Raw genomic sequence first — 23,090 nt, forward strand, 5'->3', positions numbered from 1 at the left:
GAGAGGTGATTAAGAAAAAGCAGAAAGCATACAGGGAGTGGAAGATGATAGGGATCAGCAAGGAAAGCTACCTTTTTGAGGTCAGAACATGTAGGGATAAAGTGAGAAAGGCTAAAAGTCAAGTAGAGTTGGACCCTGCAAAGGGAATTAAAACCAATAGTAAAAGGTTCTATAGCCATATAAATAAGAAGAAAACAAAGAAAGAAGAAGTGGAACCACTAAACACTGAGGATGGAGTGAAGGTTAAGGATAATCTAGGCATGGCCCAGTATCTAAACAAATACTTTGCCTCAGTCTTTAATAAGGCTAATGAGGATGTTAGGGACAATGGTAGCATGACAAATGGGAATGAGGATATGTAGGTAGATATTACCATATCTGAGGTAGAAGCGAAACTCGAACAGCTTAATGGGACTAAATCGGGGGGCCCAGATAATCTTCATCCAAGAATATTAAAGGAATTGGCACATGGAATTGCAAGCCCATTAGCAAGAATTTTTAATGAATCTGTAAACTCAGGGGTTGTACCGTATGACTGGAGAATTGCTAACATAGTTCCTATTTTTAAGAAAGGAAAAAAAAGTGATCCGGGTAACTACAGGCCTGTTAGTTTGACATCTGTAGTATGCAAGGTCTTGGAAAAAATTCTGAAGGAGAAAGTAGTTAAGGACATTGAGGTCAATGGTAAATGGGACAAAATACAACATGATTTTAAAACAGGTAGATAGTGCCAAACAACCTGATCTCCTCCTTTGAGGAGGTAACAGGTTTTTTAGACAAAGGGACTGTCAGATTGGAGGGAGGTTACCAGTGGGGTTCCTCAGGGATTGGTTTTGGGACCAATCTTATTTAATATTTTTATTACTGACCTCGGCACAAAAAGTGGGAGTGTGCTAATAAAGTTTGCGGATGATACAAAGCTGGGAGCCAATACAGAGAAGGACCGGGATATCATACAGAAGGATCTGGATGACTTTGTAAACTGGAGTAATAGTAATAGGATGAAATTTAATAGTAACAAGTGCAAGGTCATGCATTTAGGGATTAATAACAAGAATTTCTGTTATAAACTGGAGACGCATCACTTGGAAGTAACAGAGGAGGAGAAGGACCTCGGAGTATTGGTTGATCACAGCATGACTATGAGCCGCCAATGTGATATGGCCGTGAAAGAAGCTAATGTGGTTTTGGGATGCATCAGGCGAGGTATTTCCAGTAGAGATAAGGAGGTTTTAGTACCATTATACAAGGCACTGGTGAGACCTCACCTGGAATACTGTGTGCAGTTCTGGTCTCCCATGTTTAAGAAGGATGAATTCAAACTGGAACAGGTGCAGAGAAGGGCTACTAGGATGATCCGAGGAATGGAAAATGTGTCTTATGAGAGAAGACTCAAAGAGCTTGACTTGTTTAGCCTAACCAAAAGAAGGTTGAGGGGAGATATGATTGCTCTCTATAAATATATCAGAGGGATAAATACCGGAGAGGGAGATGAATTATTTAAGCTCAGTACCAGTGTGGACACAAGAACAAATGGATACAAACTGGCCATCGGTAAGTTTAGCCTTGAAATTAGATGAAGATTTCTAACCATCAGAGGAGTGAAGTTCTGGAATTGCCTTCCAAGGGAAGCAGTGGGGGCAAAAGACATATCTGGCTTCAAGATTAAACTCGATAAGTTTATGGAGGAGATGGTATGATGGGATAACATGATTTTGGCAATTAATTGATCTTTAACTATTCATGGTAAATAGGCCCAATGGCCTGTGATGGGATGTTAGATGGGGCGGGATCCGAGTTACTACAGAGAATTCTTTCCTGGGTATCTGGCTGGTGAATCTTGCCCACATGCTCTGGGTTCAGCTGATCGCCATATTTGGGGTTGGGAAGGAATTTTCCTCCAGGGCAGATTGGCAGAGGCCCTGGAGGTTTTTTGCCTTCCTCTGTAGCATGGGGCACAGGTCACTTGCTGGAGGATTCTCTGCACCTTGAAGTCTTTAAACCATGATTTGAGGACTTCAATAGCTCAGACACAGTCAAGGAACTATGACGTGATTGGAATAACAGAGACTTGGTGGGATAACTCGCATGACTGGAGTACTGTCATGGATGGATATAAACTGCTCAGGAAGGACAGGCAGGGCAGAAAAGGTGGGGGAGCAGCACTGTATGTAAGGGAGCAGTATGACTGCTCAGAGCTCAAGTATGAAACTGCAGAAAAACCTGAGTGTCTCTGGATTAAGTTTAGAAGTGTGAGCAACAAGAGTGATGTAGTGGTGGGAGTCTGCTATAGACCACCGGACCAGGGGGATGAGGTGGATGAGGCTTAGAGACTAACACCTTAGAGACTAACAAATTTATTTGAGCATAAGCTTTTGTGAGCTACAGCTCACTGCATCGGATGCATTCAGTGGAAAATACAGTGGGGAGATTTATATACATAGAGAACATGAAACCAAGTCACTTGCCCTCCTGTTCTCATACTTTTTAACATAGAGTTTAAGGTCCCCATGACTAAGAGGTTTTTGGGTGATATGGGACGGATCTCAATTGTTTTGCCCCACACATCCTCCATAACTCTCAAAATAGGTGGGACATGAAATTTGAACCAAGAAATAGAAGAAGACTGTGGATGCACTGGATAGACTTGGTGAAAAATGACATGGAACAAAAAGGTCTAAAGATGAACAAAGCTGTGCAAGACTGAAAAGTGATGGAAAGATTTCATTCAGACCCATTGTCGCTGCTGAGCTGATGGATGGAGAAGAATTGTCTATCCTTAGTTGGAGAGAAGCCAAAGAGGTCCTGCCTAAGAGGTTACGTCTCTTGGGGTCCTTATATCTTTGGAAATGACTGAATTTTTCAGCCTATTTGTATTTTTCCTCAACTACAGAACTCATTAAGGACCATGGGCATGAATGGGAGTAGAAATTCTTAAACCCTTTCTGAGGGATTTGATACCTCTTCATAGCTACAATATTTGAGAGAACTGAGAAGGCTAGAATCTTCCAAGGGCCTTTCACAGGCTCTGTGAATCTATGAATGAATGATTAATGTCCCTTTATGGATTAGCATTGCCAATTGCATGGGAAAGTCAGATGGAGGATATTGAAAAGTTTGTGAGCTTTCTCTTATATAATGGGTAGCTCAACATCATACAAGATGATCTAGATGACCTTGTAAACTGGAGTAATAGAAATGGGATGAAATTTAATAGTGCAAAGTGCAAGGTCATACATTTAGGGACTAACAACAAGAATTTTTGCTATAAGCTGCGGCTGTATCAGTTGGAAGTGACAGAGGAGAAGAAAAATCTGGGTGTACTGGTTGATCACAGGATGACTAAGAACCAGCAATGTGATGCAGCTGTGAAAAAGGCTAATGCAGTCCTAGGATGCATCAGGTGAGGTATTTCCAGTAGAGATAAGGAGGTTTTAGTACCGTTATACAAGGCACTGGTGAGACCTCATCTGAAATACTGTGTGCAGTTCTGGTCTCCCATGTTTGAGAAAGATAAATTCAAACTGGAACAGGTACAGAGAAGGGCTACTAGGATGATCTGAGGAATGGAAAACCTGTCTTATGAGAGAAGACTCAAAGAGCTTGACTTGTTTAGCCTAACCAAAAGAAGGCTGAGGGGAGATATGGTTGCTCTCTATAAATAATCAGAGGGATAAATATCAGGGAGGGAGAGGAGTTATGTAAGTTAAGTGCCAACGTGGACATTAGAACAAATGGATATAAACTGGCCATCAACAAGTTTAGGCTTCAAATTAGATGAAGGTTTCTAACCATCAGAGGAGTCATCGTGGATAGTTCTCTGAAGACGTCCATGCAGTGTGCAGCGGCAGTCAAAAAAGCGAACAGGATGTTAGGAATCATTAAAAAAGGGATAGAGAATAAGACGGAGAATATCTTATTGCCCTTATATAAATCCATGGTACACCCAAATCTTGAATACTGCGTACAGATGTGGTCTCCTCATCACAAAAAAAATATACTGGCATTAGAAAAGGTTCAGAGAAGGGCAACTAAAATTATTAGGGGTGTGGAGGAAAGATCTAGCGGGCCTAAACTTTTAGGCCTAAAACTTTGGTCAAGCTAACTGTGTATACAGAGCATAAGAAGAGGGTGAGGAAAATTCCATTGTAGGGCAGTTACAACAGCATGGCTTAAGAAATGTAACCATAGCAGCTAGAAATTAGGAAAGACCATTAACCGCAAAAGAACAAACCTGTCAATAACAGGAAAAGCTTGTTTTGGTGTATTCCAAATAAGGCAGAGCAACTGTTAAAAGCTTACATTATATGCCAAACAAGGGAAAACACAGTTGGTGCAAGTGTGCTTGACCAATTGTGGTTTGGGGACAGAACAAATTTGCGGTAGTCAAGCTTATGAAATATATAGCTGCAACAGCTGTGTTAGAAAGGTAGCTGACTGCAAAAGAACGGACAGTGAATAACAAGAGGGGCCTAGTGGGGAAGACGCTTGTTTTTGCTTTTGACCAGTGTTAATTTTGCAATGTATTCCAAATAAGGTAATTAATATGGAAATATGTGTAATTTGTCTGTGGTTTTAAGCTTTTAAAAGCTGTGTGTGCTTTGCATCAGGGGGCAGCTACTTCGAGCTGTTACTCCCCTGCGCTTGTAATCAATAAAGGAGCCTCAGGCCTGTTCTGATCCAAACACAACGCGTGGTTAATTTTCCACCACAGGGATTTGGAACGGGTCCAATATGAGGACAGATTAAAGAGGCTAGGACTTTTCAGCTTGGAAAAGAGAAGACTAAGGGGGAATATGATAGAGGTCTATAAAATCATGAGTAGTGTGGAGAAAGTGAATAAGGAAAAGTTATTTACTTGTTCCCATAACACAAGAACTAGGGGCCACCAAATGAAATTAATGGGCAGCAGGTTTAAAACAAATAAAAGAAAGTTCTTCTTCATACAGCACACAGTCAACCTGTGGAACTCCTTGCCTGAGGAAGTTGTGAAGGCTAGGACTATAACAGGGTTTAAAAGAGAACTGGATAAATTCATGGAGGTTAAGTCCATGAATGGCTATTAGCCAGGATGGGTAAGGAATGGTGTCCCTAGCCTCTGTTTGTCAGAGGGTGGAGATGGATGGCAGGAGAGAGATCACTTGATCATTACCTGTTAGGTTCACTCCCTCCGGGGCACCTGGCATTGGCCACTGTCATTAGACAGGATACTGGGCTGGATGGACCTTTAAGTTATTACAGAGAATTCTTTCCCAGGTGTTTGGCTGTGGGTCTTGCCCAAAATGCTCAGGGTTTAACTGATCACCATATTTGTGGTCAGGAAGGAACTTCCCCCCAGGTCAGATTGGCTGAGACCCTGGGGGAAGGGCGAGGGGGGGTTCACCTTCCTCTGCAGCATGGGTCACTTGTAAGTTTAAACTAGCGTAAATGCTGAATTCTCTGTAACTTGAAGTCTGTAAATCACGATTTGAGGTCTTCAGTAACTCTGCCAGAGGTTAGGAGTCTATTTCAGGAGTGCGTGGGTGAGATTCTGTGGCCTGCAATGTGCAGGAGGTCAGACTTGATGATCATGATGGTCCCCTCTGACCTTAAAGTCTATGAGTCTACGAATCTAATCAGTCTGATATACTTCACAGCAAACCTAGCCTGGAAGTCATCTGAGGCAGGAATTGGGGTGGATGTCACTGCTTTGTCCAGTGATGATAGGGCTTTTCGAAGACATGGGAGGGAAATGGTTAGGAAGCTCTTGAGGCTCCCAGAGTAACATCCTCTTCCCTGTTTTGCTCTCTATCTTCATCCTCCTCCTGTTCTGGTTCTCGCTCTCTATGGAGACCCATATCACTGGGCGGACAAGGGACAGACCTAGTTAGTGAATTAGATCTGGGTTCTTTAAAGAAGAACAGGAAGGTGAACAAGTTCAAGAGGGCTTAGGAGGGGGGGTCCCAAAACACCCAATAAGGCCCAGGTGGAAACTGAAGGGGTAAGACCATGGAGGAGACGGAGCTCATGGAGAAGACTAAGAAAGCTCATGGAGAAGAAGGTAGAATGAGAGGGAGATATTTAGGAGAGGTTCTCTGTGATCAGGGAGTGGAGAATGAGAGGATGATGTAGGTCTAGCCAGCAGGCAAGGAACTGGTGATGGTTCCCTGCTTAATTCAGGGGAAAAGGAATGGGCAGGAGACAAGAACTGGTCATGCTCTACAGGTGGTGTCGAGCTCTCTAAGCAAGGGTGAGAGGTTGTTGGCAGTAGGATCAGGTATTGTGGCACCTGACATATTGGGACTGCCGTTGGTATGGAGGGCTCAACATGTGCGTTACATCCGCCAGACCTGTCAAGGACTCCACTGTGGGTGCCAATTTTGCTACTGACCACTTGGCAACAAGGAGAGTTAATCGGTACCAGGCTTCAGTGCTGGGGTGGATTTCATTTTCCTCAGATCTGAGCAGCTGAAGGACTCAGTCATTTTAGAGTTTTCAGCATGATTAAGCCCAAGGCCTGACAATTTTGGATAGACAGTGCTATGGCTCTTCTGTGGTCTCTCTGTCCTATCCTGTTCTGGGTAGGAAGGTCAGTGTCAAGAGCCTCCCCGGGAATGGAGCTCCAATCTGCCCTTCCTCAAGGTGGAGGTAGTACCAGGCTTCAGTGCCAGGCTCCCTGCCAGTGCCAAACTTGCCTTAAGGAATGGACGAATGTCAACAGGGGGCTGCAGGCTCTTGGGCACGGCAGTCTTTGGGCTAGTCTACACTAGAGGACCTACAGCAGCGCAGCTGCTCCAACACAGTTATGCCGCGGCAGCGTGTCTGATTACGCGCCCATTGGCGCAGTAAATCCATCTCTGGGAGAGGTAGCGCTGTCCACACTGGTGCTTAGGTCAGCGTAACTTACGTCACTCAGGGGGGCATCTTATTCACACCTCTGAGCGACATAAGTTATACCTACATGAGTGACAGTGTACACCTGGCCTTAGGAGTCGAATCCCTAATTACAGGACACTGACTGAAGGGGACCTGTGAGGAGAGAGTGCCTTTTTTAGTCAGAGGGACTTTCGTTGGGATGGGATCCAGTGCTCCTCTAATGGACCACATCAGGAGGAAGTGTTTTAGTTGGCTATCGCAGGAAAAACGAGCCCTGGGGGAGAAAGGCCAATCCACCGAGCACTGGTCTGCGACACGGCTGTCACCCAGACTGAAGACACCAACTGTGCTCAATCATGGGGAGTAAGTGCATCGCGTGGTGGACAGCGCTTAAAGCTGTGATACTCTGAGACCACCACTGGTGCGAGGCACCACAAAAGCAAAAGTGAGAAAGACAGAATGTTTTTTTGTGAAAATGAAATGAAAAAAAACCATGCAGGGTGCATGCTGGCCAAAGACTCTGAGTCCATGTGCATGTGGTCCATGTACATGCACACAGACTCGAAGAAGAACCCTGGTTCTCAAGTGCTCAAATGTTCTCAAGCCCTGCAACCCACCACATACCTCCCACTCCCAGCTGCAGGCAGCCAGGCTCTCCACTCCCACCTAGGATAGTCCCAGGGGACATACTGGGGCATGCACACTGCACACCAGTGTCAGCTGCAGGAGGCCAGACCCTCCCACCCTTTGCCTCAGGACAGAGGCCAGGAACAAACGGAGGCATGCTCACTATGCACTACTCCCAGCAAATCAGTCATCATCCAGCCACAATGCAGAAAAATCCTACCCACAATTCAGTGCTGCTGGACTGGAGGGTTCAATCTAGAATGGGACAGAAACAGGAGATTGCTTCAGGCAACAGAACAAACTGGATTCGTCAGTGCTCTGTGGACTCCCCAGTACTGTGGCTAGGAGGGTTGATGTGGGGGAGGTGGGGGTTGTATGGCTCCCTATTACTAGGTCAGTAACTTACCTGTGCTATTTGTGTCATCCACGTATCTGAGATTGCCAGCTGCTTCAGGTGACTGGAAGAGAAAAGAGCAGAGGGCAGTGAGCATCAGGCACCGATCATTCTCCCCAGTTGCTTGCCCCAGCACCAGGGACATGGCTGACTGTAGACACAGCCTTTCGGCAAAGCTCTGCTGGTAGAGGGGCTGAATCAAAGGAACTCAGAAAGAGCAAATGACCCCATGTTAATGCCCAGTGCCAGAGTTGGGCAGCTTTTGCACTGCCCATGGGCTGGATTCAGGGGAGGAAGGTAGTGTGCCCAGCAGGGTATCCCCTTGCTGCCCTAGTTGGATTAAGAGAGAGTGAGAGAAATAGGTAGGGCAGGAATAGTAAGGAGGACAGAAGATGGGGAGGATGGCAAGAGCAATGGGAATCTACAGCCTCTCTGAAGGCCTTGGACTCTCACCCACAGCCTGCAGCATCTGTTAGACTGACTTCCTCAGCAGCAGAATCCATTCTCTTTTGGTTCAGTAAACTCCTTCCCTTAGATGAGACAGGAAGCACAGACAGCCCAGCGCATGGCAGCAGCCAGCCTGGGGAAGGGTTGCTAGCTGGCAACTGTCAAACTCCAGAGCTCCTGCTAGTTTCAGAGGCCTCGGTAAACGGAGGCACATTTCAGCAAATGGAATTCTTTGCAAGAGATCCTCTTGGCAGCCCCCTGCCTTGGGATTCAAGCCAGAGTGAGACTCAGAACAGTTAAAAAGAAACTAATTTTGCTCAGGGCTATAAGTCTTGAGGTGCTCCAGGGACTAGGCCCATTGCTAGAGTGGGAGGTACAGGGACCTAGCACCTTGTCCTGGATACAGAAATCTCTGAGCTCTCTGGGAAAATGGCTTTCTGGAAGAATAAGCTCAGAGTCCTCCAGTGAGTAAAGGAGCTCTCTCCTCCACGACAATGGTTCCACTAGAATCTTTGCTATTCAACTCTACATACTGCATCCATTGCTAGGGATACACGGCCTGCCTCGTCATCCCTCACCCTGAGGAGAGTGTGTGAGCAGGGGCATTATTGTGATTAGTCACTGACATGTTCTGGGCAGTTGTTTCGGACGGGAGGGGCAAGTGCACTTTGCATTTGGACTAGAAAACACTGAGGGGTTTGTGGTAGTTCCCAGGCTCTGCAGGAGGGAGTTCTACAGTCCTGGGTGAGCCCCAAGAAGCACCAACTCCTGCCCGCTCAAGTTTCACCCATTGTGCCTGAGCAGCAGACTCACTGAGGGTGGGGAAGGTCCTGGAGAGTGAGATGAGCCTCAGGTATCCAGACCCAGATCTGTTTGTGCTTTGGAAACAAGGACAGAGATCTTGGATTAGCTGCAGGGCTCTATGGGAGTGGAGCATGGGCCTGAAGTGACCTGTGTTGCTGAGGAGGCAGATGTTGCCCCAGTGTAGTTTCCTCAGGACTGATGCTTTCTAGTGCCAGTCAACAGCAATGCTGTAATCCAAGCGGACTGGCAGGCCTGTGTGATTAATGCCAAGAAGGGATGTGGTCTCTTCCTAGCCACTCAAAAGTGGTAGGAAGCATTACTCATGGCCATTATTGTGTGAGAGTTCCAGAAGATCTCCTGGCCTGTGACTGCCTGGCCATCTGTGGGTGTGTCCTCTCCCAGTGAAGGCTGCTCCATGGTAGCCTGTGGGAAGAATGCTCCCCTGGCTTGCATTACCACCTCAGCATGAGCTTGGAAAAAATAATGTTTAATAAGGATTAAAATTAAAAATGATCTGAATCACAGAATCACAGAAGATTAGGGTTGGAAGGGACTCAGGAGGTCACCTAGTCCAAACCCCTGCTCAAAGCAGGACCAATCCCCAACTAAATCATCCCAGCCAAGGCTTTGTCAAGCCTGACCTTAAAAACTTCTAAGGAAGGAGATTCTACCACCTCCCTAGGTAACGCATTCCAGTGTTTCACCACCCTCCTAGTGAAAAAGTTTTTCCTAATATCCAACCTAAACCTCCCCCACTGCAACTTGAGACCATTACTCCTTGTCCTGTCATCTTCTACCACTGAGAATAGTCTAGAACCATCCTCTTTGGAACCACCTCTCAGGTAGTTGAAAGCAGCTATCAAATCCCCCCTCATTCTTCTCTTCTGCAGACTAAACAATCCCAGTTCCCTCAGCCTCTCCTCATAAGTCATGTGTTCCAGTCCCCTAATCATTTTTGTTGCCCTCCGCTGGACTCTTTCCAATTTTTCCACATCCTTCTTGTAGTGTACGGCCCAAAACTGGACACAGTACTCCAGATGAGGCCTCACCAATGTCGAATAGAGGGGAACGATCACGTCCCTCGATCTGCTGGCAATGCCCTGACTTATGCAGCCCAAAATGCCATTGGCCTTCTTGGCAACAATGGCACACTGTTGACTCATGTCCAGCTTCTCGTCCACTGTAACCCCTAGGTCCTTTTCTGCAGAACTGCTGCCGAGCCATTCGGTCCCTAGTCTGTAGCGGTGCATGAGATTCTTCCTTCCTAAGTGCAGGACTCTGCACTTGTCCTTGTTGAACCTCATCAGATTTCTTTTGGCCCAATCCTCTCATTTGTCTAGGGCCCTCTGTATCCTATCCCTCCCCTCCAGCGTATCTACCTCTCCTCCCAAACAAACTGGACAAACTGGAGAAATGAAGGTAATGCAAAGTACGCCGCTTTGGAAGGAAAAAACGGTTACTCACCTTTTTGTAACTGTTGTTCTTTTAGATGTGTTGCTCACGTCCATTCCATTGTATGTGTGTGTGCACCCATGTGCACAGCCATCGAAGACTTTTCCCTTAGCGGTACCCATAGAGCCGGCTGCGGCGCCCTCAAGGCGTGGTATATTAGGCACCACCAGCCCTGCGCCCTCTTGGATCCTTCTTGCTGACAACTCCAACAGAGGGTCAGGAGGGCGGTTAATGGAATGGACATGAGCAACATACAGAGCTGTCCAGTAGGTATGGTGAATCGGGGCGACAGCTCCGGGCCCTGTGCTTTGGGGGCCCCGCAGGCCGCCAGTGCAACTGGCCGGCACCAGGCGCGGCTGGTCCCAGAAGTGATGGGTCGGTCCCAGAAGTGATGGATTCATCACTTCTGCCCTGGGTCCTAGGGATGGTGCTTGCAACACATCTCGAAGAACAACAGTTACAAAAAGGTGAATAACCATTTTTTCTTCTTCAAGTGCTTGCGCATGTCAATTCCACTGTAGGTGACTCACAAGCAGAATCGCAGGAGGTGGGCTTGAAGTTCACAGTCAAGCAGATTGTAGTACTGCTCTGCTGAAACCAGCATCAGCCTGGATTTCCTGGATCGGCACCTGAGCGACGAAGCTGCCGCCGAGGCCTGCACCCTAGTGGAATGGCCTGTCACAATTGGTGGCGGGGGCACCTTCACCAATTCATAGCAATTGTGGATACAAGTCATGATCCAGGATGAGATCCTCTGGGTGGACACTGGACAACCCTTCATTCGGTCCGCGACAGCAACAAACAGCTGCGTAGACTTACGGAATGGCTTCGTCCTCTCTATGTAGAAGGCCAGAGCCCGCCTAACATCCAAGGTGTGCAGCCTGCGCTCCTCATCCATCGCATGAGGCTTCGGGTAAAGGACTGGAAGATATATGTCCTGACTCGTGTGGGACTGGGAGACGACCTTGGGCAGAAAGGCCAGCGGTGAACACAGTTGGACCTTGTCCTTAAAGAAGATTGTACACGGGGGCTTTAACGTGAGCACCCTAATCTTGGACACCCTATGGGTTGAAGGTATAGCAACCAAAAAGGAGACCTTCCAGGATAACAGGAGAAGGGAGCAGGAAGCCAGGGGCTCAAAGGGGGGGGGCCCTATGAACCTAGAGAGCATAGGTTCAGGTCCCAAGGAGGGACCAGGACTCAGCATGCGGGTAAAGGCACTCCAGACCTTTCAGAAACCGCGCTGTCATGGGATGGGCGAAGACCGACCTTCCTTGAAACAGAGGGTGGAAAGCTGAAATAGACGCCAGGTGCACCCTGATCGAGGACAGCGACAGGCCCTGGAGCTTCAGGTGTAGCAAACAGTCTAGGACATCCTGCAGAGGGGCCTTCTCCGCCTGGATACAGTGATCCGTAGACCAACATGTGAACTGCTTCCATTTCGATATGTAGATAGCCCTGGTGGAGGGCTTCCTGATGCCCAGCAAGACCTGCTGGACACCGGTGGAACACTGCTGCTCCTCCCTGCTCAGCCATGCAGGAACCAGGCTGTCAGGTGCAGTGCCACCAGGTTCGGGTGCAGCAGATTGCCGTGGTTCTGGGACAGTAGGTCTGGACAAAGAGGCAGCTGTAACAGGGTGGCTGCCAAAAGGCTCAGGAGCATGGCGAACCAGTGCTGACGAGACCACGCCGGGGCTATGAGGATGACTGAAGCTTGGTCTCATTTCACCTTGAGCAGGACCCTGTGGAGCAGCGGCACCGGTGGGAAGGCATACATGAGTGCTCCCGACCATGGGATCAGGAAGGCATCTGACAGGGAGCCCTTGTCCCTGCCCTGCAGAGAACAGAACAGAACATGTGGCACTTCCTGTTCAGTCTGGAGTCCCCCACCTTCGGAAGACTAGGCTGACCACCTCCAGGTGGAGCAACCATTCGTGGTGAGATGAGAAGGTCCTGCTGAGGCGATCTGCCAGGATGTTCTTGGTACCGGACAGGTGGGCAGCCACCAAATGAATGTTGTGCCACACACAAAAGTCCAAAAGGCTGAGCCTGACAAAGGGCTGAAGACCTGGTGCGACCCTGCCTGTTGATTTAGTACATTGTGGCAGTATTGTCCGTCAGGACCTGCAACACCTTGCCTTTCAGGCAAGGCAGGAAAGCCTGGCACGCCTGGACTTCAGAAAACCAGACTTTGACAACCTCAGGGAACTGATAGGCAGGATCCCCTGGGAGAATAACATGAGGGGGAAAGGAGTCCAGGAGAGCTGGCTGTATTTTAAAGAATCCTTACTGAGGTTACAGGGACAAACCATCCCGATGTGTAGAAAGAACAGTAAATATAGCAGGCAACCAGCTTGGCTTAACAGTGAAATCCTTGCTGATCTTAAACACAAAAAAGAAGCTTACAAGAAGTGGAACAAGGTCACGAACAAGGTCAGGTCCCAGACTACTGCACTGGGCAGCACAGCATGGGGAGGAGGTGACCAGCCCTCTGTGGAGAAAGTGGTTCGGGACTATTTAGAAAACTGGAAAAGCACAAGTCCATGGGGCCAGATGCGCTGCATCCGAGAGTGCTAAAGGAGTTGGTGGATGTGATTGCAGAGCCATTGGCCATTATCTTTGAAAACTCATGGCAATCGGGGGAAGTCCCGGACGACTGGAAAAAGGCTAATGTAGTGACCATCTTTAAAAAAGGGAAGAAGGAGGATCCTGGGAACTACAGGCCAGTCAGCCTCACCTCAGTCCCTGGAAAAATCATGGAGCAGGTCCTCAAGGAATCAATTCTGAAGCACTTAGAGGAAAGTGATCAGGAACAGTCAGCATGGATTCACCCAGGGCAAGTCATGCCTGACAAATCTAATTGCCTTCTATGACGAGATAACTGGCTCTGTGGATGAGGGGAAAGCAGTGGACATGTTGTTCCTTGCCCTTAGCAAAGCTTTTGACACGGTCTCCCACAGCATTCTTGCCAGCAAGTTAAAGAAGTATGGGCTGGATGAATGGACTATAAGGTGGATAGAAAGCTGGCTAGATTGTCGGGCTCAACGGGTAGTGCTGAATGGCTCCATGTCTAGTTGGCAGCCAGTATCAAGTGGAGTGCCCCAAGGGTCGGTTCTGGGGCCGGTTTTGTTGAATATCTTCATAAATGATCTGGAGGATGGTGTGGATTGCACCCTCAGCAAGTTTGCAGATGACACTAAACTGGGAGGAGAGGTAGATATGCTGGAGGGTAGGGATAGGATACAGAGGGCCCTAGACAAGTGAGAGGATTGGGCCAAAAGAAATCTGATGAGGTTCAACAAGGACAAGTGCAGAGTCCTGCACTTAGGATGGAAGAATCCCATGCACCGCTAAAGACTAGGGACCGAATGGCTAGGCAGCAGTTCTGCAGAAAAGGACCTAGGGGTTACAGTGGACGAGAAGCTGGATATGAGTCAACAGTGTGCCATTGTTGCCAAGAAGGCCAATGGCATTTTGGGCTGCATAAGTAGGGGCATTGCCAGCAGATCGAGGGACGTGATCGTTCCCCTCTATTCAACATTCGTGAGGCCTCTTCTGGAGTACTGTGTCCAGTTTTGGGCCCCACACTACAAGAAGGATGTGGAAAAATTGGAAAATGTCCAGCGGAGGGCAACAAAAATGATTAGGAGACTGGGACACATTGACTTATGAGGAGAGGCTGAGGGAACTGGGATTGTTTAGTCTGCGGAAGAGAAGACTGAGGGGGGATTTGATAGCTGCTTTCAACTACCTGAAAGGGGGTTCCAAAGAGGATGGATCTAGACTGTTCTCGGTGGTAGCAGATGATAGAACAAGGAATAATGGTCTCAAGTTGCAGTGGGGGAGGTTTAGGTTGGATATTCGGAAAAACTTTTTCACAAGGAGGGTGGTGAAACACTGGAATGCATTACCTAGGGAGGTGGTGGAATCTCCTTCCTTAGAGGTTTTTAAGGTCAGGCTTGACAAAGCCCTGGCTGGGATGATTTAGTTGGGGATTGGTCCTGCTTTGAGCAGGGGGTTGGACTAGATGACCTCCTGAGGTCCCTTCCAACCCTGATATTCTATGATTCTCTGATTCCCTGACATTGATATGAAGGGCTAGGTCATGTTGCAGCCAACGGCACTGGGTGCTGAGGTCACCCAGATGGGCCCCCCAGCCCAGGTCCGACATGTCCGAGACCAAGGGGAGTGAGGGTTCCGGGGTCAAGAAGGGGACTCCCTGAAGCACTGACCTGGGATCCCGCCACCAGTAGAGCGAAGAGAGGACATGGCTCGGCACCCAAAGGGTGCCTGCTGGGAATATAGACCGAGGCCAGCCATGTTTGTAGGGGCCTCAGATGAAACCGGGCATGGCTTACCACATAGGTGCACGTGGCCACCATCAGTCGCAGGCACGTGTGGGCCGTGGTGAGAGGGTGGCTCTGAATGTGGATGATCAGGTCAGACATGGCTTGAAAACGTGTTTCTGGCAGGAAAGTCCTGGCCCGCCTGGACCTGAGAACCGCACCGATGCACTCTATGTGTTGAACCGGTGCTAACATGGATTTTTCTGTGTTTATTAGGAGACCAGGTCACTGCAGGTGGAGTGCACCAGATCAAGGCTCCTCTGGACCTATTCCTGAAACCTGTCTTTCATGAGCCAGTCACTGAGACACAGGAAGATCTGGACCCCTTGTCGCCTCAGGTAACCCGCCACCGGCACCACGCATTTTGTGAACATCCTGGGGGCCGAGGACAGGCCAAAGGGCAGCCCCGTAAACTGGAAGTGGCGCCCTGCCACTATAAAGCACAGGAAACATCTGTTCCCCGGGAAGATAGAGACATGAAAGTAAGCGTCTTTTAAGACAAGATTCGCTTACCAGTCCCCCGGAACCAGAGAAGGGATGATGGAGGCCAGGGATACCATGTGGAACTTCCACTTCAACAGAGACTTGTTGAGGCCCTGCAGGTCCAGGATGGGTCTGAGCCCCACTTTTGCCTTTGGGATTAGGAAGTAGCGGGAGTAGAATCCTCTTCCTTGCATATCCCGAGGTGTAGGAGGTTTTTGACCTCCTGAACGAGGAGTTGCTTGTGAGAAGGGTCCCTGAAGAGGGACGGGGAAGGGGGGGGCAGGAAGGAGGAGTGGACAAAAATTGCAGGGTGTAGCCCCGAGCCACTATGACCAGGACCCAACGGTCCAAGGTAACTCGCGACCAGGCCAAGCAGTAAGAGAAAAGGTGGTTGAGGAAGGGGTGGGAAGGATCCGGGAAGTTGGCCGATGCATCGCTCCCAAGCGCACCCTCAAAATGAGTGCTTCTGGTCCCCCTGGTGTTTTGCTGGGCCAGGCTCCGCAGGAGATTGGGACGTTGAAGGGCGGCGGCAGTTGAACCCAGTGTCCCTTTTCCTCGTTGGCCCCTGCAGAGGCTGCCACTGACTGGGAGGTGGGGGAGGCCAGAACGGCTGCCTAGACGACTGAGGCATGTGCATCCCCAGGGAACAGAGGGTCGCCTTTGTGTCCTTTAGGCCATGCAGACGAGCATCCGTTTGATCAGAAAACAGGTCGACACCATCAAACAGAAGGTCCTGGATCAAGGCCTGCATCTCCTGTGACAGGCTGGCGGTCTGGTGCCAGGAACTGCGCCGTATGACCACTGCTGAGAAGACCTCCTGCGCAGCTGAATTGGCGGCGTCCCGGCCCATCTGGAGAGAGGACCGAGCTGCCACGGTCCCTTCCTTCACCAGGGTGGCGAATTCCTGGGCCGCTTCCTGGGACACAGAATCCTTGAACTTGAGGAGAGAGCCCCACAAGTTAAAATTGTAGCGGCCTGGTGATTTGCCACCTGAAGCTGGAGGCTAGCCGTAGAAAAAATCTTTCGGCCGAATAAGTCATCTTTTCACCTCTTTATTCTTAGGGGTAGAACTGGTGGGCCCCCGTTTGTCCCGTTCATTGGCCACTGACACCACCAATGAACCCGATGGCGGATAAGTATATAAGTACTCGAACCCCTTTGCGGGGGCAAAGTACTTGTTTCCGCCCTTTTCGAGGTTGGCAGGATGGAGGATGGCCTTGGCGATATTCAGGAGCCCTTTGTGAACTGGGAGCGCAACCTGGGTTGGGGCGGACGCACAGAACACGTTAAAAAGCTTGTCCGTCTGCTCTTCCATCTCCTCCACTTTGAGGCCCAAGTTAGCTGCCACCTTGTGGAGCAGATCCTGATTCTCGCAGAAATCATCCGGTGGACTAGCTCGGGATGGTTCCGCTACCACTTCGTCCGGGGAGGAGGAAGATGACTGGGTGGCCAGGGGGGCCTCGATGGTGTCTCCACCCACCAGGGACAGTGGCCTTGGGGTGGGTACTGGCTCCTCACCTGAGGCGGTTGCCGGGACGTCCTGCACCAAGTCCGGTGCTGCAGGTGCTGGGGGTGCTGCCTGTGGTCTGTTTGATGCGGCAACCGAGGGCTGGCAGGAGTGGGGCACCGGCATGACAGGAACGCTCCATGTGTTCCAATACGGCCATTGGGACAGCCACTGGCTTTGGTGCCAGGTTGGCACCAATGCTGCTAATGTGCCTTCTGGAGCCCACTCATGCTGTCTGAGCGAGGGACTAAATTGTGCCTCCGAGCCCATGAAGTTGTCTCCCTGCGGTGACCAGGGCAGGGCTGTGGAGGCTTGAGTCTGAAGGCTCATTGTTGCTGCCGGAGGCCGGTTCTGGGACCAGTCTGACCAGTGCTGGGGGTAGGGGAAGTGGCATTGCGTCACGGACTGCCCTTGAGGTCTCAATGATGGTGACTGACGGTGTGACGAGAACTGGTACCAGGGTGATCAACGATGCCTGGGTGAACCTCCGCGCGATAACAGAGATCGAGAGTGCAGTGCTGGCGACTCATAGCGACTAGCCAGAGACCTGGGCTGACGTGGCAACCAAGAACGTGGAGACCTCTGGCTCTGTCTGGGCTCCGGAGACCCGTGTCACACATCTGATTTGTGCGAGGCCCTTCCGGTGGGCTTGCCCTCAAGGGGAGCCTTAGCCTGGTCCTTTGCTGCACGCAGCGGAGGTGCTGTGGACTCTCCCGGTGTAGCAAGGGACAGAAGTGCTCCGACTGACCACCACGGGCAGTAAGAGGGAACTGAGAGGGTGCAGAGCCGCGGTGCTTGATATACTGAGCCATCAGCACAGAACTCCCGAGGGTGCCATAGCCGGCCCCACAGGTACCGCTAAGGCAAAAGTCTCTGACAGCTGTGCACGTGGGCACGTGAACACCTACAATGGAATCAACATGAGCAAGCGGTCGAAGAAGAACAATTAGTTGCACTCATACAAAATGGGAAATGACTGCCTAGGAGGGAGTACTGTGGAAAGGGATCTGGGGGTCACAGTGGATCACTAGCTAAATATAACTCAACAGTGTAACACTGTTGCAAAAAAAAGCAAACATCATTCTGGGATGTGTTAGCAGGAATGTTGTAAGCAAGACATGAGAAGTAATTCTTCTGCTCTACTCCATGCTGATTAGGTCTCAACTGGAGTATTGTGTCCAGTTCTGGATGACACATTTCAGGGAAGATGTGTATGAACTGGAGAAAGTCCAGAGAAGAGCAACAAAACTGATTAAAACATGGTCTAGAAAACATGACCTCTGAGGGAAGATTGAAAAAATTAGGTGTGTTTAGTGTGAAAAAGAGAAGACTGAGAGGGGACATGATAATAGTTTTCAAGTATGTCAAAGGTGGTTACAAGGAGGAGAGAAAAAAATTGTTTTTCTTAACCTCTGCGGGTAGGACAAGAAGCAATGGGCTTAAACTGCAGCAAGGGAGGGTTAGGTTGGACATTAGGAAAAACTTCCTGTCAGAGTGGTTAAGCAATGGAATAAATTGCCCAGGGAGGTTGTGGAATCTCCATCATTGGAGGCTTTTAAGAGCAGGTTAGATAAACACCTGTCAGGGATGGTCTAGATAATACTTAGTCCTGCCATGACTTCAGGGGACTGGACTAGATGACCTACGGAGGTCCCTTCCAGTCCTACAATTTTATGAATGATTCAGTCTGTTTCAGCAGTGATTTCCCAACATCAGCACTTAAGTTTCTGTCCCTCTCTCTTCATCTGGCCCAGGGATCTGACAATGATTTGTGTCTGTGTGCACAATGAAGACATTTAGAGACTACAGAGCAGTAACCATCTGAGAGTGGCCAAAATTGTAACTAAGGGATAACGTGGGTAACAGTATAGACCAAACCCTTCGCAGCTACCTTGAGCTCTGCCAATGCCAGTCTAGCTCTGGGGGATGAACGGTGAGACTCCTGGGCCTGAGATCTTTGCCTCCTGATAGCAGATTAAATACCACTGTAATAAATGAGCGCTGGGAAACTACTCTTCATTTCCTGGCTCCCACCCCATCCTGGGCCAGGGTAACAAAGGTAATATCCCTGGGGGCTACTGTTACATCTTCCTTTTTGAAAATCAAATGTGAATTAACCCTAATATCAGCCAAATCAGCTACCCCAGACAAACAGCTTGTTAATGACACACCCAGACAGAAACACTGAGGCTGGAGGCTGAGGAGATGACCTAACCCAGCATGGATGAGAGGATTATTCTCTGCTACAGACATCTATCCAGAACTGTTATCTCTGAGGCCCAATGGCTCTCTCACCACATGGCCACGGCTCAGTTCCTCTGCAGTGGTCTGTTCAGCTGCTGAGGTGGATCTGCCACATGGAGCCTGTGTTTGCTGTCCCTGATGTTTGACTGCCAGTGACTGGCGAGGGGTTTGTGCCGTCTGTGAGCAGCATTCTGGAGGTCCTCAGAAAGCAGAGCTCTAGTGTCCTCTTTGGCTTTGTGGAGAAGTCTCAAGTTCCTTGCACAGGACTGACCCTCAGGGTTTGTGACATTGGAGCTGCTGGCGCAGCTATTTCCTTGGCAGGTTGTCAGCCACATTCTGGTTTGAAGTTAATATTCCTCCTACTTGCAATGGAATAACTGTTCGGCATTCTTGTCCTAGTATTTCTTCTGTTCTAGTTCCCTGATGCTTAGCTCTTTGTTAATTATGTCAGGGTCAACAGTCTCTCACTCAAACAATTTGTCAGATGTTGGCACCAAGGTTTTTGCCCATAAGGCCCCTGTTTGGTAACCCTAAAAGCACTGGGAGGTCTGTGGTGATATTTTAACATTGCTAACAACGGATGATTTAAATCCACAATGTTTTAAAAAAATCCAGCTCTTTGTTATTTGGATTGATTTTCCCCACAATCCCATTTGACTGCGTGTAATAAAGAGCTTGAACTGATGGATCAGCAAATTGTTAAAATGAGTAACTCATGAATTGCTCTTACAGCTCAGAGGGAGGTCACTACTCATGCCACACCACTGCATCCTGCATGGAAAGGGCTCTATGGACTAGTTTCCTGTCTCAATAATTCTGTTTCTGTGGTTCCTTGTCAGGTGCTGAATGGTACCAGATCTCTCATTTGCAGTAGCTGCCTCAGCTAAAGAGTCTGGGGAACAGACGGTGGAAAGGTAAATGGGAGTTCTGCTTGGCATAAACTCTCTGGTTTTCCATGGAAACTGCAGCTGCAACAACTTCCAGTTGTGCACAATGTCCTGTACCCAAACATCCAGTAGATTGTGAGGCTTCTCCTGTACTAGGCAAGAGGAACTTTTCATTCCTAGTCAGCTGGAGAAAAAACTGCTGGGAAGCTTTGGCATCACCCATCACAATGGTCCTTTATGAATAATTCTTACTTAGAAGGGAAATCTTCAAGGTCACTAGTGAGGGAGACATGTTCTGTTGAATACAGCTCAGTTTCTTCCCAAAGGCCAGAAGCATGTCAACTAGTCAGGCTTCCATTTAATCCCAGGGGAGACAGGGAGACTGCATCAGCAGCCCCGTTTGTCTCAGCTCCACCCATAGACTGAGCTGCAGAGACCCTTTGGCATGATTGCTAAGAGCAATGAATTAATGACCTGGTCTCCAGATGTCCCAGGAGGTGGGATGAGATCCAGGCTGGGGAGCCAGATTCACACTCTGTGACATACACCATGATTCTGCCATGTTCCAAAGACATTTTACCCACAATACACATCCCCACCCTGAGGGACCCTCTATTAGACCTCTAAGTCACATAACAGAGCTTCAGGTGAGAGGAAGCCAACCAGAATCAGACCCTGATTGCTTAGCTGGCGATTGTATGAAGACAGGAATTCTGCATGCAGCTTATACCTGAATTTCGTAAACAGGTTTGGAAGAAGGAATAGCGGCAAATTCCCGGTAGTCAAACTTCTTTTCAGACATGGACTGGAAGGGACAGCAAGAGAAGAGAGAGAGAGAGAGAGAGAGTGAGCGAGGGATCAGCAGCAAGCAGAGGGCTGCAGCACACTGTGGAAAGGCTTATCAGGAGACAAGGGCAGAAGGAATGGTTTGGGTAAAGGCAATGGTGACACTTCTCATCTGTGAAAGGTGGCACCAGGACCTGCATGAACAATCGTCTATTGCAACAAGTCATCTCTGGGATATAATCCTTCATACTCTGAGGCTCAGGGCCAGCAAAGGACAGGGGTGCCTTAAAACCCTGGGCATATACAGGGTAGTCCACTGGATCAGGCACCGAACTGGGGAAAATCCAGGTTCCACTGAAATCAATGGCAAACTCCCATGGAGTTCATTGGGGTCAGGATTTTAAACCTCCATATATTCTTGGTTCTACTATGTGACCGTGGGCAAGCCTCTTCCCTTCTCTGTGCCTCAGTTCCCTTCTCCCCAGTCTTGTCTTTGTAAACAGTGAGCTCTGTCTCTCAGTGTGTGCGTACAGTGCCCAGCACTGATCTCAGCTGGGGCCACCGGAGGTAATGAAAACAACCACAGCAGCTGGGAGCAGGTATTGTGAAGCTTGTAGAAGGTGTCTCAGGCATGAAAGGCTTGCTGAGGGTAAAACGCAGAGGCTGAACTGAAGAAGCAGAGGGGATGGAAATGGAATGTGTGGGAAAGGGACAGGTTCACAGACAAGTGAAATGGGAAACTAGGGAAATGAGACCAAATCTCAGCTGTGAAACTGGGGCTCTCAGCAACAGACATGGCTGAGCACACAGGGCCAGGTGGCTCACTCTCATGGCCTGTGTCACTCTCATGAGTATGTGAGTAGGGATCCCACATCCCAGCCATACGGCCATTCTCCCCTCCCTGGCTCGCGGGAGGGTCAGTGGGTGGGTATCCCAGGTTTAGAGACAAGACAGAGAGGGGGTGGCAGCAACTCCTACCAGCCTCCCTGGTGAAGTGACATTCCTGTGGCTGCAATCTGAAAAAGAAGAGGCAGAAGCACTGGTTAGTGAGGAATGTATTATGCACCCCTTCCCCCTTTGGCAGCATGCCTAAGCGCTATAAAGGGCTATGCCAAGCCTCCCAGACACACGGTCATTTCTCTCTCCTGTTTCTCGGGCTATGGTGTTGAGTTTCCACTGCTTGGGTTCCCTGGAGAATAACATGGCAAAGGGGTGGGGCTCTGTCAGGATCATACAAGCCAGGACTATCCTGGCTGAAAGATTCCAGCCCAGCCCTAGAAGTGCCCTCTCAGCCTAGAAGAGGGGAATTCACTCTCAGTGGGCCTGTGTCTGGGACATCTGGAAGAGTCCTGGCTAGCGCCCAGATGTTGGCCTCTCTCCCCAGTGATGTGGTGAACCCCCCTCCCAGGACACTGTGGCATACAGTACCTTCTGGAAGCGTTGGGGACGGGGTGGGAGCAGGTGAAGGTGATTCAGCCAGCTGTTCCAGTGTGCTGCGCTTCTTCCCCTCCTTGGACTTGGCAATCACCATCTGGGCTTTGAGAGCATCCTGCTCCAGAGACTTCATCCTGCCTCAGAGGATGGGGAGAAAGTGGACATCAGCATCATTGAAGAGAATTATGAGTAATGCCTTCTTCTGTGCACAGCAGCTAGCCCATGGCTCTGGGACTGAATGTCGGAGGGCAGGGATGGAGCACTGGCTCCCCTGTTCCCTCTGTGGAGAGGGTGAGGATATGTTGTGGCAGACAGAGAAAGTCAGCGTAGGAGAGAATTCAGAAACCAGCTGAATTTGCTGTGATCAGCCATTAACATCCTCCTGACACACACACACGTGTGTGTGAATCTGGGACAGACACAGCCGAGCACTGTACACCCAAGTGAGAAGCTGCAGGGCTCTCCAGAGGTGCCTGGGGATGTGATGGGGAACCATTCAGGCCAGGAGGGGGAGGGGAATTGCAGGTATAAACCATAAGGGCATGAGGATTATTTCAGGCACTCTGATCTCCCCCACACTCCATCAGTGCCACTGCATCCTGCCCCTCTTCTGGCATTTGTGAAATTCAGAACTGACTATGGCAGGATGGGCTCTGCACTTGGCAGCGGAGGCTCCCCAAGCTGGAGACCTTCTCTCTCTCTCATTGGTTAGATAACTGCCATCAGCCTGCAGAACCAGGGGGCAATGAGCGCTAACACACTGCAGCGGGGGGGGGGGGGGGGGGCATTTCTCCTCACTCCTAGAGCAGCAGCAGAGATGGCTG

At 49.4% G+C, this 23,090-nt stretch overlaps 1 protein-coding gene across 17 annotated transcripts in view; it reads right to left on the reverse strand.

Moving 5' to 3' along the window:
• Window positions 1-23,090, reverse strand: part of SCRIB (scribble planar cell polarity protein) — a 232,708-nt gene that overhangs the window by 6,147 nt on the left and 203,471 nt on the right. For all 17 annotated transcript variants that reach the window (XM_074943613.1, XM_074943609.1, XM_074943619.1 and 14 more), the window contains 4 exons: window positions 22,261-22,400; window positions 21,811-21,848; window positions 20,777-20,851; window positions 7,889-7,940 (listed from right to left, as the gene is read on the reverse strand). In XM_074943613.1, the coding sequence (XP_074799714.1) occupies window positions 7,889-7,940; window positions 20,777-20,851; window positions 21,811-21,848; window positions 22,261-22,400 (305 nt within the window). The remainder of the gene's footprint in view (window positions 1-7,888; window positions 7,941-20,776; window positions 20,852-21,810; window positions 21,849-22,260; window positions 22,401-23,090) is intronic.

The sequence above is a fragment of the Natator depressus genome, chromosome 2, assembly GCF_965152275.1.
Source record: "Natator depressus isolate rNatDep1 chromosome 2, rNatDep2.hap1, whole genome shotgun sequence".
Taxonomy (NCBI): Eukaryota; Metazoa; Chordata; order Testudines; family Cheloniidae; genus Natator; species Natator depressus.